At 37.7% G+C, this 19,224-nt stretch overlaps 1 protein-coding gene across 1 annotated transcript in view; it reads right to left on the bottom strand.

Moving 5' to 3' along the window:
- Window positions 1-2,595: 2,595 nt before the first annotated feature.
- FAM91A1 (family with sequence similarity 91 member A1) overlaps window positions 2,596-19,224 on the bottom strand; it is a 38,673-nt gene continuing 22,044 nt past the window's right edge. Inside the window, exons 14-23 of the mRNA XM_015566288.1 lie at window positions 18,822-18,954; window positions 17,366-17,514; window positions 15,914-16,048; window positions 15,606-15,719; window positions 13,428-13,500; window positions 11,505-11,654; window positions 9,096-9,200; window positions 8,017-8,140; window positions 6,467-6,536; window positions 2,596-4,573 (exon numbers count right to left, since the gene is read on the bottom strand). Coding sequence (XP_015421774.1) covers window positions 4,388-4,573; window positions 6,467-6,536; window positions 8,017-8,140; window positions 9,096-9,200; window positions 11,505-11,654; window positions 13,428-13,500; window positions 15,606-15,719; window positions 15,914-16,048; window positions 17,366-17,514; window positions 18,822-18,954 — 1,239 coding nt within the window. The 3' untranslated portion in view covers window positions 2,596-4,387. The remainder of the gene's footprint in view (window positions 4,574-6,466; window positions 6,537-8,016; window positions 8,141-9,095; window positions 9,201-11,504; window positions 11,655-13,427; window positions 13,501-15,605; window positions 15,720-15,913; window positions 16,049-17,365; window positions 17,515-18,821; window positions 18,955-19,224) is intronic.

Raw genomic sequence — 19,224 nt, 5'->3', positions numbered from 1 at the left:
TGGAATGCAGTGTGACAAATGTTTTACAAATGTATGCCATACCCTCAATGAAAGGAGTGGGAATAAAAGAAGTGAAACTAAGTTATTTGGGAAATGGTACTTTCAGTAGATACTGTAGGGCTAAAGACAAAGCACCTAAACACCATACTCTAGTTGGTCAATTTGTTTCTCACAGGGTACAACTTAACTATTCTGAAACCACTTTGTAAGTATTCTAGGGCTGAACAAATAAATAAATTGCAGATAACAGGAGCCAGGTTACTCCCTCTCAGAGGAAGGAAGGTTATAAATAAGCAAAGGGCAAAACCAGAATGAACCCGTGCTGCTGATGGGAGTCAATTTAAGTTAATGTTTATGTAATATACACAGAGATAGATCTAGAAATAATACAGAGATGTGCACCTATATTGGTTAGTATACATATTTATATCTCTTAACTTGTTCCACTGAAGAGGCATACAACCAGTAGCAACAAACACACCCATCACCCAGATCCTGGTTTCTAAATACCGTCACCAGTAAAAGGAATCAGGGATCCTTGAAGAAATAACTCATTCCTGGGCAGGCGTCCAGATAATACTTGTGGTGCCACAAAGTAAGAATATGGTCTTAAAAAAAAATAATAAGGGCACGTCAAAAGAATTTGGGAGCAGATCACAGATGTTCCCAATACCCAAAGCTGAAACAATTTGCACAAAATAATAACAGTATTGGATTTCAAACTAAAGTATAAAATAAGTAGCCAGGATCACATACTAATGTAAATATTATCTACTGCCCCCTCCCCTTGAATGTGGGCTCAAGTTAATGATTCACTTCCAAAGAAAGTAAGGAAAGTGGAAAAACCTAGCAGATACCACCTTAAACGAAAGAAGGAACATCACCAGTGCTGCCCACTGACACCACATACCCATGATACGATACAGTGTGGAAGGCACATCACCTCTGTGCTGTCCCTCCCAATACAGCATCACCTCAAATATCAAAACACCCTTCAAACCACCAAGCAGTACCCTTCAGTGTCAAGGTCACGAAAGACTGAGAAACTGTCACAGGTAGGAGGAGTCTAAAGAACCATTAATGACTAAATAAATGCAATGTGGTATCCTGGGTTGGATCCTGGAACTGAAGAACATTAGTGGAAAAAGGTGAAAACCAAATCAAGTCTGCTGTTGAGTAAATAGCAGCGTATCAATGCGAATATCTGAGTTTTAACAGATGTGCTATAGTTTACATAAGATGTTAACATTAGGGGAAGCTGAGGGAAGGGGATAGAGAGTAAATGTGAAATTCTTATAAAATAAAACGGTTGTTTAAAACAATGTATAAGAAAGCCACAGCATGTTGTACTTAAAATTAAGAAAGGGACTTACAGAAGATTATACACACGTTCTCAGTAATTGATCACCACCAGTTTATTTGTAAACATAGTATATGTGTCAATAATCAAATTGACAACACTTTATACATTTCATATTTAATATCATACCAGAAAACAATCCACTGTACTTAGTTACAATTTTGGTACTTTAAAAATCTTTAAATACAAACTGTATTTGAAACACTGAACATAAAAGAGAAAAATAACAGGAAACTAAATACATCAAATAAAAGAAACCAATATTTTTTAAAAACCAGACAAAATCATCTGATTACATACTTAAAAGGGAGGAAATCAGATGATCATCTTTTTTTAATAACAAAGTTTCGGCTCTTTAGACCCACTTGAGAGGTGAAATTGTGTCACACAAAATTCCATGTCCTTCCTGATATCTTTTTTCTCTTAGTTTCCAAGGAATGTTTGCCATGGTTTAAGCTACATTACAGGGGGAAAGAAATGGGAGGTAGCAAAAGCCAATGAAATTACTTTAAACATCTGCAAAAAAATTATTTCACAAATCATCTTTGGCAAATAATAAAGTCTGTATTTTACATTTACCTTTTTGTTGAAATGGATCAATACTTATAAGATTTAAGAGATGCATCTTTACATGAGTTAAAATATAAATGAAACAAAGCCAAATTCATAAAGCAAAGCACAAAGCAGCCTGCACATTTTGCTAACAGTTCTAAAATGCAGACCGCCTGCCTGGCTGCCCAGGCTAGTGGTGCTTAGTGGTTAGTGTGCCAGGCTGTGCACCAAAGGGTCGCTGGTTTGATTCAAGGTCAAGGGTACATACCTGGATTGCAGGTTCAATCCCTAGCCCTGGCCAGGATGCATGCAGAAGGCAACCTATAGATGTGTCTGTCTTACATAGATGTTTCTCTCTCTCTCCTTCCCTCATACCCTTTCACTTTCTCTAAAAATCAATGGAAAAAATATCATTGGGTGAAGATTAATGAAAAACTAAAATAAAAATAAAAAAGCAGACTGCCCTCCTTAAAAATGAGGTCTTCAGCTGGGAACCAGAATCTTTCCTTATTCACAGGAGAAACCAGAGCACGCCACATGCTTTTTCAGTACTTCCCCTAAAATTTATGATCATGATTAGGTTCTATTTCTTCTTCCATTATTTCTCAAAGGAAATGCAGCAGCAAATCACTCCCACATTTTAAGTTTTAAATCCACCAACAACTGGGTTCACTGCCAACAAGTACAAATATCTGATTCTTTATTAGTGTACATGTCACTACAATAGACTTAGACTGATAATACAGGAATAAATAAAATAACTACAGTTAATTCAAACAAAGCAAATGAGATTAGAGAGCCCTGATCAAATGAAATATTTTCAACTTTTGGTTGAAAAACCTGTAAGTTACATACATACCTAATAGCACTAGGAATGTCCAATATCAATTATTGGGGGGAATGAGTGATTCACAGTCATAAGAAATTATTTTAATAGTATGTATTTTTCCTTTTATAGACAAACATTTATAAGATACACTGATTTCTACCTCATATAAGAGAGAAAGTAGAAAACTAAAAGTTAACTGCATTTACCTAAACACGGCACTGACTTGCCACAGGTAACCTGCTCCAAAGATACAATTCTGTGGGTAGGCCATGGGGCTGAATGCATGGTTATGTTAACAGTTTTAAAAAGGCATATATTTCCAGAAGTATGTTAAAATCCACAAATATCAGTTCTACAAATAACAAAAATTATCAGCAAGAAAGTTTAGGTTTTAGCATTCCCAAATTTTCTAATGCCTTAAGTGTTTTAGATATATGTTCTTAGATCAGTTCATTTGGTTACAGTTTTAAACTAGCAAACCGTTATCCTAGGAGAAGAGCTAAACTAAACTATAACACTGCACAAACTTCCCAAGGTAACCTGAAAAATCTAAAAAGTGATTCCAATTATTCTAATATTTGAGACACTAAAAGAATCAATGACTTAAGAAACATTTTGAAATACTCAATTTTCCTTTATCATTTCCTCCCCGAACTATTCACATAAATTTAAGATCCAAACTACCTCATTATGTCTTCAAAGTAGGCTTTTCACTAAAGTATTTTGATCAGAAGACATAGCTTTAATGCTTCTCTTATATAATTCTAACCTAAAATCATAACCCTTGGTTTGAGAACATCAAATTCAATTTCATAACAATTAATCGGTAAAACTACAAACAAAAAATAAGTCACAGTGAAAATGTGCAGCAGCCACAGCTACAAGAACGGAAAATAAATTCTATTTTTCCAGAAAGACTCTATGAAAATATAAAGTCCAAAGTGAGTGACAACAGAAGTCCACATATAAATGTTGTTTAAAAATAGAATGCTTTCCAAAGCTTCTCATGAGATGTTAATGTAGAGTCAGAGTCGGAGTTAAGACCTTATAAATCAAGGGTAAGTTACATAGAACTATGCTGACTGACATACCTTCAACAATGTCCAACTGATCTACATAATTTACAGACAGCCACAGGAGTTCTTAATGCCCCGTCACATCATTTCTCAGTCCTGGGTGTGTATGTTTCATAGTTTTGCTACTTGAAGTACCAAGAAGCCTTCGCAGAGGAAGAGTTCCCCTCTTCCCATGATCCCCTACAGAGTAGGTAACAAAATATAAAACTAAACAAGATTTACGTTTGATAACCTAACATATAAAATTACCACCGCAATATTCGTAGTGACCGCTTATAAACATAACAGTCATCATAAAGCCTATAAAGTATATCCTGCTTTATAAAAGAAATGCAGATTGTCTCAAGGTAAAAAATACAGCGCAGGCTGCTAAAAAGCTCTTGGTTGCATTAGGAGGTGCAACGATGAGGAAAACTTCAGAAACCGTGAACGTGTCCCCCAAACTTCAAACATCAGGTAAGCATGAATCGCACGGCAGCGGCAGGATGCTTCTTTAGTGGCTGGCACTATAAAGCTAACCTTAAGAAAGAAAAAAGGCAGAAAGTGTGAGCAACAAATGGTGTAACCAAATCATTGCAAATGGAGACTAGCAATACGCAGTGAGGAAGGTGACCGTCCACTCCATTCTGATAAGATGCCATCTTTAAATATTAAGTTCTTTGCGGGCAGTGGGACTCCCAGATCTGCTTGGGATGACTGGGAGAGCAAACTTGAAAAGCTGGCCTCTGTGTGGATATCCAGTGTTGAAGCACCTTCCTAAAAGATCAAGAAACAAGAGAAAAATTCTGTATTCTACATGTTACCAAACCACTTAGTATAGCTAATGAGGAAAACAGACCTTGATTACCGGAGAAATGTTTATGGAATGGAAAGTACTAATGGAGATGCAAAGACCTACCTCACAAACCCAAAATAATCAATGAGAGGTATTAACATATGCAGAAATGACTACCACAAGTTAGACTATGCTAAGTGCTTTGAAATGAATAGAAATACTAGGCTATGAGACTATGGTAGAAGAAGAGGTTAGTTCTCAGACAATCTCTAAAAACCCTCACGCAGCATTTAGCACCAGAACAGCCCATCCACTCCCAGGGCTCTCACAGGCACATATTCAGCACAGACCTCCCCTGAGAACTCCGGGCTCAAACATGCCCCTGACATTCGCGCTCAGATGCTGCACCACACGTGCCACACTGACCGTGTCCCCTACCCCCCACATCAAGCTACTCAGAAATACGAGAATCTCTCGGATTCCTCCCTTCCTATCACACCCTCAATATTTCCTCTCATTTAACTAATCACCAGGTTCTGTCAATCAACCTCCAACATGGATCCCAAAATAATTTACCTAACTCACCACAGCCCCTGCCAGTTTAGGCCAGTGGCCTCCAAAGTGGGGTACTCACTCCAAAGTGGGGTATGGTACTACGAAAATTTTAAAATCTTATATCTACTTATTGCATCCTTTAAGAATGTCTATTTTTGTGTATATTTTATAATATATGTAATTAATTGGTGTAACAGTATATATGTGTAATAAACAAACCTATATTGTGGATACCTACAAAATTGTGTTTTTGTGGGGTTTTTTTAAATGAGAAAGGCTGCTACTGAAATCTCTCACTTGGGCTATTACAGTAGTCTCCAAACTAATCTTACCTCTATGCTTGCCCATTTTTAATTTATTCTCTAAACAGTAACTAATCTTTAAAGAAATAATGTCATTCTCTGTTTAAGTCTTGAATGCACTCAGCATAAACCACAAATGCTTTAATACATTCTAGAAGGCCCTCCCACCCCTCTTGCCACTGCCCCTCTTTCACGAGGCTTCTGCAACACTGGCCTTCTGTTTTCTTGACACAGGACCATTGTGCCTGCTAAGCTCTGCCTGGAATACTCTTTTCCATCCTTTAGGTTTCAGATTATATAGCATCTCTACCTATTTAAAGTAGGTCTAGCTTTGGAATCCATCATATTTGAAGGAGCCTAACTCCTTCAAAGTACCTACTGAAATCGACGTTTACTTGACTAGTGTCTCGTACAACCCTCTAGGCTCCTCTAGTGTCTTAGAGATCATTGTTTCCCCAGCACTTGGTAAAGGGTCTGGATGGAGTAAACGCAAGTATTTATTGAAAGAATGAATGAAACAAAACTCTAAAATATTAATTTCAAATTATTAGATCAGATATTCTGAACAGAAATATTCCATTCTAGTTTATGTACAAATCAAATCTAGGGTATTCTTTCCTCTGTGTGTTGGGGGGTGGGGAGTAGATGGGGACACAGGACACAAAAGGTCTAGAGCACTGGCTTTCACTACCACACAGACAATGGAGCTCCCTGCAGTTATTAATGGAGCACCAGACTCAAGAGCCAGCACCTTGTGTGATGCACGGCCTGTAACAGACGCTGAACACACTCCTGCATGAAGCACTGGCACAGAACAGAGTTCAGGCTTTAGAGACAGAAGACCTGGCTCATGAGCTCGGTGCAAGTCAGTTTACTTCCTGAATCTCGGTGTCTTCGGGTATAAATTTAAATTAATGCTTATTCCATGTCTACTGCAGTGGAGATTCAAAGCAAACATGGAAGTGTTTTGTATTTAAAGCTCTACACCAATAACATTTGGATCTTCTGGTTTATTACCTGGAATGAGTGAACAAAGTTAAGGACTCGTAGAGAAAGCTTTCTACTGGAATGTAAGAGGTTTTGAAGGCTGAAAGAAAGGGGGGAAAGTTTAGTTGAAATATAATGACAAGAGTTTAATTTTGCTAATTTCAACAGTTTAATTTTACTAATTTCAAAACATTTATATCAGCATATAAATCCTGATTAACCACATTAAAATTTTTTAAAAACCAATTTCAATGGTTCTCATCAATGAAATTGTTGCCTCTTTTAATAATAGGGAGTAACAGTACATAAAAAGACCATTTTGACATAAAACATCATAAATTACCAAAATTAAAATTTATTGTTATAAGGTTTAGCAAATATAAATGTTTACTAAATAACCTTTTTAAGTAAAAATTTATGCACTTAGAGGGATGAAGTCTGACATATTTAACATACATCAACCCACCAAATTAAATATTTTTCAAATATATAAATAGGTAACAATTATAGTGACAATCTTTAAAGCTATAGCATTTCTATTTTATTCATGTCTTATTTTATTTTCAGAGGACAGTCATTAAAAATTACATGTCGCCCTAGCCAGTTTGACTCAGTGGATAGAGCATCAGCCCTGGACCAAAGAGTTCCAGGTTCGAATCTGGTCAAGGGCACATACCTCCCCTGGTCAGAGCATGTGCAGGACACAACCAGTCGATGTGTCACTTTTACATCGGTGTTTCTCTCTGTCTTTCCCCCTCCCTTCCATTCTCTCTAAAAATCAGTAGAAAAATATCCTCAGGTGAGGATTGACCAAAATAAATAAATAAATAAAATTACTTGTCAACTGAGCACTTTTAATCTTCTGATATAAGCTACATTAAGCCAGTTAAATGAATGACTTATTATCCAACTCTGTTTTCCTAAATAAGTAAAACAGATCGGTAGATATCACCTTTCCAAGTTTTCCACTATGACCATCAGATTCAATGATGCTCTTTTCTAACTAACTCAGTCAGTCTCAGAGTCTTTACAATACTACCTCTTAGCAGCTACGACCAGTGGATCAGAGTTGTCATAAGGGAAAACCTACATGTCATCTCTGATAAGTAATAAATGCTCATTTTAGGAAATGTGGAAACTGAAGACAACTTTGAAAGTCAGCCATAATTCCACCACAAGACATAATCACTATTAAGATAACATAACTTGAGTGTTTGTGGAATAAGAGAAATCCACAAGAAAAATTCTCTACAGACATTTACATATTTTAAAAAACCAGGCTCATACTCTCATGAGCATTCTCTGTTTACCACACCCTCACCAAATCTGGGTAACTACATAAATATAATTATAATTAACCAAAACATGTACCTAAAATGTTTGTATGTGCCTAATTTCTGAGGTATAAAAGTTTAATTTTGAAAATATATCAAAACCCTTAAACTAGCAAACTTTATTCAATAAACAAATATACACAGGTAATTGCTATGCTCATGTATAAAATACAAGAAAGATATAGCAAATATTACTGACTTAAAAATCTCATAGATGAAAAGATGGCAATGAAGATAAACCCTTACCTCTCTTTCCTGCAAAGGCCATGGGTAGCAATTTTTCTACAAACTTTCCGGTTTAATTCAGAACTAAACAGTGGAATTCCAAAGCATAGCTCGAGAGGAACCCAATCTGCTTCTGTTGTGGCAACTATAAAAGAACATGTAAACTTATTAGTCATGCATAACTTTATATATTATAACTGACCAGGGTTTCTTAATTGAGGTCCATGGATTTTCATAGATTCCTCTCACACACCAACTGGCTGAGCAGGAGAGAGAACTAGGGGGAGAGGGAAGGAGTGTCAGTGAATCTCTGAAATAGAAAAGAATGTTTTTTGAGGATGTATGTACATGCTTCTGAGGAGAAGGTACTAGTTTTCATGAGTTCAAAGTGGTCTTTTACCCAATTGCAAGATATCTATAAGATGAGAGAATTAACTGAAATATTTAACAAAGGAAATACGAAACTTAAGTCACTATTCGCAGGTCATCTTACCTAATAGACAAATATGTAAATTAACTGTCCCTCGGCTACACTCACCAGCCAATCAGGAGAGTATGCAAATTAACCCAACAAAGATGGCAGTTAATTTGAATATATAGAGGTGAAGCAGCGGAGCGAAGACTGAAGGCTCCGGCCAGAACAAAGGCCTGGGTCCTGGGTGCCGGAGGAAAACTGGTGCCCGCAGCCAGGAGAAGGGAAGGCCTATTGCACGAATCTCTTCATGCTATGGGCCTCTAGTATTTTAATAATATTTTAATATTATTTGACTATTCTAAATATACAAAAATGTTTGCTAAAAAATTCTTATTACAAGGTCCTTTATGGACAAATGACATCCAGATGACTTAACAAAAAAGGTAAGCCCTGGCTGGTATGGCTCAGTGGATAGAGTGTGGACTGGAGGGTCCCAGGTTTGATTTCAGTTAAGGGCACATATCCGAGTTTCAGGCTCAATCCCCAATAGGGGGCAGGCAGGAGGCAGCTGATCAATGATTCTCTCTCATCATTGATGTTTCTATCACTTTCCCCCGCCCTTCCTCTCTGAAATCAATAAAAATATATTTTTTTAAAAGACTGCAAATAATTTTTAAAACCTTACCAGAGTTTTGCTTAGTTGCTAAATCTGTAGTTGCCTCCTCAATAACCATTTCAAACGACTCTGTACTTCCATTTACATCTGAGCCAGAAGCCAAATCAGGTTCACCTTGTAATTTAAGGACAAACACAAATATTAAGATTCTAATAGTTGGTATAAGTTGTCAATAAATCAGTTCTAACATAAAAGTGGATTCAGGCAACAGAAATGGCAATGGAAAACAATGAATAGTCCTTAACCTTAAAACAGTAGTTCTCAACTGGGGGATAATTTTGTCCCCCAAGGGACACTAGGCAATGTTTGAAGACAGGTTTTGTTGTCATGAATGGGAACAGGGATGGCACTGATATTTAAGGGTGCTGGCCATACTACAGTGCACAGAGCAGCCCCACAACAAAGCTCAGAACGTAAATAGTGCTAAGGTTGTAAAAACAAGGATTCAAATGGCAGAAGAGAAGTTTAGACTATCAGTAAGCTCACTACTAAAGTCATTTCTACCCCATGGAAATAAGCAGTCTGATTACATCATTCCTCTTCAAAAGTCTTTTTGACTTCCTTATCTTTCAGCACAGAAGACGCTCCTTAGAGCTCACCTACTTCTCTACTGCACCTAGTTCTCTACTTTCATCTACTTCTGCCGAATAGATCCTTTCTTTTGGCTGCCACAAGCTACTCTATTCCCTGATTCCCTGCCTGAAAGGCTGCTACCTTCCACATAAATAACAATTATCTTTTGTGCAGATAATTCCTCATTATTAAAAATTCAGTCCAAGCTTTCCTTTCCATAAGAGGCCTTCTCTGATAGCTCAGCCGTCCTATTTCAGCACTGCAAGCTAAGGCAGAGCCCTATCCCAGTGTCTTAACACAGCACAGCAGCCTGGTTCACTTGCTTGTCTCCCTTTCTAGGGTATAATTCCTCAGGTCTTAGAAATTTAAATGTCTGCAGCATCTAAGCAGACAGTCTGTAAATGTTTGTGGAATGAATGAAATCAAACACGGCAGCAGTAGCAGACATGCTCTGAAACGACTGCTTAACTCCATAGCCTTCTTCTCTGGAAAATGCTCCTGTGATACTTGGCAGTTAACTGTTGAAAACTGCCTATTACACAGCAATAATAAATATAAAAAACCTGCTATGTCAAAAATCAAAAGTTACCCAAATCCTCTGGCCAAAGGTAAATGGACCACAAATAGATACCTAACTCAAAGGGAGCCAATCCAAGACACTGGATGGCTAGCAATAATTATTTTCTCAGGATTTCAACGTAAGAGGCTCAAGGAGTAGTCAATTGACGATAGACAATTGAACTGAAATGTTTCCTGGAGTCACAGACCAGAGCTGGCACCATGGCAACCACAGCCACATTACAAGCCAGAATTAGGACAGAGGAGAAACAATTAATAAGCATGAAAAGGTAATTGGAAAATAAAATTTTAAATTAAAAAGGAAAAGAGGCCCTAGCGGGTTTGGCTCAGTGGCTACAGTGTCGGCCTGCGGTCCAAAGGGTCCGGGGTTCGATTCTGGTCTAGGGCATGTATCTCGGTTGCAGGCTCCTCCCCGGACCGAGCCCAGGCAGGAGGGCTCAAGCAGGAGGCAACCCATCGATGTAGTCTCTCACATCGATGTTTCTCTCTGTTTTTCCTTCTCTCTTCCACTCTCTCTACAAATCAGAAGAAAAATATCCTTGGGTGAGGATTAAAAAAAGAAGAAGAAGAAAGAAAGAAAAAGAAATCGAAGGAAAACTAGCCATCATCAGTATGCAGGATAGACTGGAGACAGACAGAAAGAGAATGAGGCCGGGAAAGCTAAGCAGACAATGACTGCTTCAAGGACCAGGACTCAGACTAGAGCGGCAGTTACAGAGAATAAAAAGAGAAGGGAAGAAACGGATATGAGAGACTTTTCCAACCATTAATTCACAGAACTTGGAAACAGCTGGACAGTGCAGAAAAGGAGAAGGATGATGGCCTGGGAAACTGAGACAACAGTGCCTTCACAGAAAGAGAAAGGTCAAAAGGGAAGAACTGGAGACATCGTTACAAAGAGACTAAACTTTGAAACCATCACCCCATAAAGGAAGTCAATTTAAAGCCTATAAACATAGATATTACAGTAAAGGGCTAAAACCTGATAAGCTTTCTGTATCTCAACCCCACCCAGGTCATCACTTCTGTAGTTACGCACTTAATATTTCCTCCATTTAAACAACTGATACTTGTCCAAATGATGTCACAGAGTTTTCCTCATACGTCAGTGAAAAAGCATTAAGAGTTAAATAATTAATCAATAAAAAATATATTAAAAAAAATAATTCAACATCCCTACAAAAGTCGCCGTGCTTTTTAAATAATTAGGTTGTAATTAACTCAATACCAAATCATCTTTAATTCAAAACCCAATTATTGGCTAACCTCTCTCATCAGAAGCATCACTGAGTTTTCTGCTTGCAAGTTGGCTCGAAGCATTCAACATGGTGATATAGCCACAAAAATGCTGCAAGTCCACCTTAGTCCTTAATATTTCCAATGCTTTATGAACACCCATATTGACACGAGTAAACTCTAAGAACAAAGAGTTGACATCAAATTATAAGTGAATAGTTTTATAAAATAGTACAGCATGAAAAACTTAAAAATATTTTTATTAAACAATTCTTAGAATTACTTTTATACTTTAATCTATCAAGATTGATTCCAATGAAGAAATATCTGTGAACATAAAAGGATATTATATACATATAACATGTTTATAGCCTTCAGGAGGTATTTGGTATAACAGAAGCAAATAGTCAGTGGTAAATTCTCTAGGCATCTATTTGTGCTTCTATTCTGCCTCAAATACTTGGTGGGCTTCTACCAGGAAATTTATTAAATATACATATTTTTGAAATTAAAGCTAATATACTTGAAATTATGTCCTAATGAATTATTTAAGTTTTAACTCAAGTTCTTACCTGTGAACTTACAAAAGAGAAAGATGTTCTATATCCAAATATGGAGATTTCTTTTTTATAATTCACAATAATCTCCCAAGGCAAGAGAACTACCAATTAGTTCTTGAGATTTCCTACATTTTAATGTCCTGTGGTCACTACCCTGTATCCTCAGGTGAACATTTTCCCCCACAGAATTTATAAAGTACCAGAGGCTTAAGTAGGACAGTTTAGTTGCAGACAAGTACTTATTTCTGAAAAAATGGCTATTTTGAGTCCTCTCTTCCCCACATTTTGTACACACTTACAACAGCCAAAACAGAGCACTTCATTTCAAACATGAGGCTCCCCAAGTCTGGCCATGCGAAAAGGAGACGATATCTATAAAAATCCTCTGCCTTTCCTCGCTTTAGGGGGCAGGGGCAGTGGTGAGCAACATTTTGAAAGAACAGTAAGTTCTTATAGGGGATAACTTAGGTTAAATTACTTGAACCATTCACTGCTCTCTTGAATTCCAAGCAATACGACTCTAAAAATCAGAAAAATAGATTACAGAACAGCAGTTTTACACGGAGCAGGAAACTTAAGTGCTATGTAAATATATGCAAAGTTTTAATCAGATAGTATTTTTCTTCTGAATGTACATATTTTCTTAATATTCAACAGAAAAAAGATATCTTCTCTATTAGACAAAAGGAAGAATGAACTGGCTGTTACAGAACTTTTCTGCATCTTTATCAAATATGAAACTGCACAGCCAAATCCAGGAGCCAACATTAACCAGGGCTTTCCCCTTGGTGCTAACCAGCTAATTTAGCTCAAACTGCAATCCACTCAAATCCTCTCATCAGCAAAAATAAAATTTAAAAGCAAAAAAATTTTATTATAATAAAAATGCTGAGACAAGAAATACATGCAAGTGCTCTATAAACTGTGAAGTAGGTGACAAACGTTTATTAGGACCCATTTCTACAATAACTAAAAAAGCCCCTAAAAGAAAACCAGTGTGTAACATTGGGGGTGACCAACTTTCTAAACATCTTTCTAAGCATAAAATCTTCCCTATGACTTGCTTCAAATAATAAGCAATAAAAAGAAACTGAAAGACTAAACATACAGAAAACCTAGTCTTCCACCTGGGCAGACGCCTATGTATTCTCTTCGTCTCCAAGACAGACTCGTATTCCTCCAAAGGTCCCAAGTTGGTCTTACACTATCGATTCTTTGTGGGAAAAGGCATATGACAGAAAACTACCTTTTGCCTATACTCTTTAAAAACAAAATGGTAAGACCTTAGAACTTCAAAAGTTTAAGCATTCACTTCCTGCTATGTTTTCCACCAAATTGGTGACAGAGATTAGTGATAAAGAAATGAAATAGATACAAATGAGAAGTGAGGTACCTCCTTGTAGTTCTGTCTCATCAAATGGAAATGGTATGTGGACAGTTTCTCCTGTCCCATGGAAGCCATGTCCCTAAACATGAAGACACACAAGTTGAAAGGTGTATGAGAAAACGACATTTCCAACAATAGATATTAAAGCACCAAATAAGACTGTGCCACGTGGTGGTATATTCCATGTTAATACTCCATCAAAGTGTTTTAAACAATTTTCTATTTTTCTCCAGCAAGCAAAGACAATCTAAAGCAGGGGTCCTCAAACTTTTTAAACAGGGGGCGAGTTCACTGTCCCTCAGACTGTTGGAGGGCCGGACTATAGTTTAAAAAAAACTAAGAACAAATTCCTATGCACACTGCACATATCTTATTTTGAAGTAAAAAAACAAAACGGGAACAAATACAATATTTGTATTTGCCTGTGGCCGTAGTTTGAGGACCCCTAATCTAAAGTATATATGAATCTATAAGGTAATGTGTCTCAAATTGAGTGCATGGGCTAAATTTTAAAAAGGAGGCTAATATAACAGGTAACTCAGGTGTCAGCCAAGAGGAGACTGAAGGAGATCAAGTGTTGGTCCCTAAAGACCACACATTATATAATTTCATGTATATGAAATGCCAGGAATAGGCTCTAGAGCAGCCATTCTCAACCTGTGGGTCGCGACCCCTTTGGGGGTCAAACGACCCTTTCACAGGGGTCGCCTAAGACCATCGGAAAACACATATATAATTACATATTGTTTACAGTAGCAAAATTACAGTTATGGCCCTGCTGGTTTGGCTCAGTTGATAGAGTGTCGGCCTGCCGACTGAAGGGTCCCGGGTTCGATTCCAGTCAAGGATCAGATATTGACATTACACTTCATAACAGTAGCAAAATTACAGTTATGAAGTAGGAACAAAAATAATTTTATGGTTGGGGGTCACCACAACATGAGGAACTGTATTAAAGGGTCGCGGCATTAGGAAGGTTGAAAACCACTGCTCTAGAGAGAGGAAGTAGATTAGTAGTGTTTAGGGTGTGGGGGCTGGGAGAATAGGGGAGTGAGAACTAAAGGTGCAGGTTTTTGAGACGATTTAAATGTTCTAAAACTGAATATGGTGGCCTTGGCTGGTGTGGCTCAGTGAGTTGAGTGTTGTCCCATGAACAGAGAGGTCGCCCATTCAATTTCTGGTCAGGGCACATGCCAGGGTTTCGGGCTTGATCCCCAGTAGGGGGTGTGCAGGGGCAGCTGATCAATGTTTTTCTCTCCCTCTCCCTTCCTCTCTCTCTAAAAATCAATAAAAATTATTAATAAAATAAAATGGAGTATGGTGATGGCTGCAGATATGTGTGGCTACAGTAGTCTGCCTTATCCATGGGGGATACATTCCAAGACCACTAGTGGATACCTGAAATCAAGGATGGTATTGAACTCTACATAGATTATGGTTTTTTTCCTATTTATACATACATACCTACGATAGAGTTTAATTTATAAATTAGGCCCAGTAAGAGACTAACAATAATAACTAGTAATAAAATAGATTACAACAATATATTGTAATAAAAGTTACGTGAATGTTCTCTCTCTCCCCCCTCTCTCTGATAACCAAGTCAGCTACTAAGTGGCTGTAGGCAGGGAACATACACAAGTGTAGATATGCTGGACAAAGGGATGATGCACTCCCCATGAGGGATGGAGCAGGACCACTCGAGATTTCATCACACTGCTCAGAATGGCATGCAATTTAAATCTATGAATTATTTTATTTCTGGAATTTCCCATTTAATATTTTCAGACCATGGCAGACCCCGGGTAATTGAAGCCACAGAAAGTGGAACCACGCAAAAGGAGAACTAATGTATACTGAAAAAAAACAATGAACTGTACAATTTAAATTGTTGAATTGTATGCTATATGAATTATATCTTCATAAAGCTATTCCTAAAAGAAAAAAATACAGCCACAAGGGTAACAAAAGGTAAAGCTAGAATTCAAAGCTGAGTCTAACTTCAAAGTCCATGTTGCACTGCTGGCCAAAGGCCAGGACTGAAACCTAGATCTGATTCCTTATGTTTCAGCTTCACAAATTTCAAATTACTGACATCGGATTGCAATTCAGCAGAAAGATAGACAAATTACAATCTTTAAAAGAAAAATCCAAAATGGATTGATTCAAATAAAGTAACTGTACCTGAATCAAAACCGCCGAATGTGTTAAAGCATCATTCAACATTGTGAGCACATTTGATGTAGGAACTACCCCAGGATCATGACCCCAAGATGTTATTAGTAATCGATCATAACCCTATGGGAAATAAATGAATAAGATAAAATGGCGCTTAGAAATATGGACAAAAAATTAAGAAACTAATCTATAATGCCACTTACTAATTCCTAATATATAACTATTCTAATATATAACTATATAATAGAGATATTAAGACATTATTAATATCTTCCCCCAACACAATTAAAACAAACAAATCTCACACGACATACCTGGAAAATATCTGGCAGTTTTCGAAGTCTTGTACCTTTGGACAGCAAAAGAGATGGTGGTCCCTGCCCAGTGACATGGTAAATGTACAGTTTAAACCAGACAGAACTGACTTCCGGGATAGCTGGTCCAATATGCTGTAACAAAAAAGCAGGTAGGGTAAAGCTGTAATACTTAGCCAAAAAAGCCAAATTTCCTAAGTAACCAAGTATACTCATATTAAAAGCTAATTCCTCATATAAATGTTAATTGCTATTATCCTTATGAAAATAACTTTTAAATTCTCTGTTCAAATAGTTTCTCTTTTGTGCTGGAACTGAGAAAGCACATCTCATCACTGCAGTTAAAGGATGGACTTTGAAGGACCACCAAGGTCTGAATCTGGGCTTCATCCCCTCAGCCATATCACCTCTAACATTACTTAACGCTCTCTATTCCCTCATTTTGCTCTTTTGTAAGGTAGCAATAAAACATCTACCTCATAGGGACATTGGAGGGTTGTTTAAAAAGTTGAAAATAGTACCTGGTATACAGTAAGCTTTACATAAAAATGTTTGTCATTATGATTATTAATCACATGCAATTTCTCCCAAAAGGGACTGTCCTCCCATTCATTTACAGTTCATGAACTATTATGTCTAGAGGTTGCATTACAGAATAGGAGGGAGTGTGGAGTGGAGTGGTACTGGAGGTAGCACACAAAGAATTATAAAAAAGGTTGGTGAATGCAAACCTATAACCACTCCAGTTGAATAGAGGACATATGTGGGGGGAGGGTGTGCTCACTGGGCAGCTAGATCAGCACAGGCAACAAAATCACCCTGTAAAAGAATCCCTTCCTTTCTTCTACACCATCAAACCTCGCACAGCTAGGAAACCAGGCAGGATGTAACACTGAAAAAGAGTAACACAATGCCCACACTTTGAAAATGGTACAGACCACAATGCCCTTGCTAAGTATACAAATCCACAGAACTGATTTATTTTTTAAAAGTAAAAGCTGGAAGTCACAAGTAAATTTTAAAGATAACCAAAGTTCTACTTCCTTTCCAGTACAATTGTTTCTTTTCCATTTAGTCAGAATCATAACCCCATTTCTAAAGCATTTCATTTTTCCTATTTAAATTTATCTTATTCCTCAAGGCAATACAGACTCCCCTCTCACAGCCTCCAAAAATATTCTCTTTAAAAGACTGCATTCAAGAAGAAAACATTAATCTGCTGTGTTGCAAGTCACCAGATGATACATAAATGAAATGTACCGATTATACCTCACAAATTGAACATAACATCTTACAACAGCATAAAATACAAAACTGCTTTCTGAGTCAGCAATTTGAATCTGGTATCTGCAAACTGAGAACTAACCCTGTAAGACTGTTAAACCTCTTCTTCAAGTCACCACGAGTACGAATGAAGTGACAGCACCGGCCTGCTGCCAAGTGGGTCTTTACCTGAGGGGTGCAGCTGCTGATAGGCCGAATTTCATTGGTGAGAGGAGCCATGGAAACAAGTAGTGTATAATTTTTGTTTAGAACTCTGCTGCAAGTTGCAGGGTCCAAACCAAGAAGGCTTTCACAGCGTAAGAGATCCAGAGGAAAACCTGAATTGTGACCAAGCACACAGAGAATGAAAGACTGACAATATGAAACAAAAATGTCCAAGACAAAATACTGATTACCTACCTTTATGAACCAGCGGTCTAGGCACACATATCTAAGTGCAGAACTCCTGTTCCTAAACTAAATTCAGAACTCGGCTGAGATGCTGTTTGTAGAGATCGGGAATTGGGGGAGGGAAAGACACAGCTTTCCTGTGGTACTCGGGCTTTCATCGTGTCATTGCCCGGGGTGGCTGGGGATGGAGAGGAAGGATGGCAAAGCAGGCACTTTTTAAAAAGTAAAAGGTGGCCTGAAAAAACACCAGTAGACAGTTATCTTTGAACCAGGAGTAAAGACTATTAGCTTTAAATCTTAAAAGTGTCTTCTTAGTGGTCCCTTAGGACATTTGGAACTTTTAATATTCTATCTTTAAAGAAAAAAAAAGGGACTATTTTCTCAAAATATAGGAATGTCATAAAAGATTTTAAAAATAGGTTATGGATTTGAAAAAATGAGTGAAATTAAATGTTCCAGTGGTGCTAAGAATTCACGAAGTCCTAAGATGCAACTCCTGTGAATGTCCAAGGACTTGAGCCAAATGCTCTTACATTGGTGCTCAAGCCATTCCACCTTTTAAAAACACACCTTCCTGGGTGCCATTCCACAACGCAGAACCTACTGAATCAGAATCTGAAATCCTGATACCATCAGTTCAACTCTGGTGGGGAACACTCCCTGCCTATCACAAAACTGAGCGTGCACCCTAAGACAACAGCCACCGGCAGTTCGCCAATACATTAAAATTGCCACCACTTTCTCTTTCTCTTTAAAAAGGGGTTCTGTTCCCAGTCTATTTTTTAAAGTAAAGTACTTTAGGAAATAAACATTCCAGCAGCATTTGAATAAGAAACTCCTATTTATTGTTTTTAATGCAATGGAATCTTTCATTCTTGAAATTTTATGCTTCATAATATATTTAACTCAATTTTGCATCTGTCCACCCCTCAGAACCCATGCCTGTTCCAAATTCCACTCAGCTACTTAAACAAATTGACACTCCAACCCTGTTTGTAGGTACTCATCAGATTTAAATACTACAAATGTCAGCTGCACATAAGAGAGAAGAAATAGAATAAGAAACAGTTGACAAGCAAAGAAATTCATATGACAAGCCTCTAGCTATAAGTTCATTATACTTACAAAAATGTATTAAGTAAATGATGATTGAATAACTGGGCATGACCTATTTAATTTCTTAGACAGAACTTCCATAGGATCATGTCTTCAAAATCAAGTATAAAACTCATACCGTAATTGGGCTGGTCTGGCTGTGCTGTTTGTGCAACTAGATCTTTATTGTGACGAAGAAATAGTATCGTGTTTCTCAGAGTAAGTGCATGGTCAAAATATCTCTGTGCTTCTCCTTCACCAGTGCTCTGAACCTAAACCAAGAGAAAATAAAAGTTCCAACAAATATCATTCTTATACCATCCGTTCTAATATATCCTATATAAAAGGCTAATATACAAATCGACCGAACAGCAGAACAACGGATCGCTATGATGCACACTGACCACCAGGGGGCAGACGCTCAATGCAGGAGCTTCCCCCTGATGGTCAGTGCACTCCCACAGGGGAAGCACCGCTCAGCCAGAAGCCCTGAGCCAGGCTCACGGCTGGCAAGCGCAGTGGTGGTGCTAGGAGCCTCTCCT

This window comes from Myotis davidii, unplaced genomic scaffold (genome assembly GCF_000327345.1).
Source record: "Myotis davidii unplaced genomic scaffold, ASM32734v1 scaffold200, whole genome shotgun sequence".
Lineage (NCBI taxonomy): Eukaryota > Metazoa > Chordata > Mammalia > Chiroptera > Vespertilionidae > Myotis > Myotis davidii.
The sequence above is the reverse complement of the archived record's forward strand: the minus strand, read 5'-3'. Positions and strand labels throughout refer to the sequence as shown.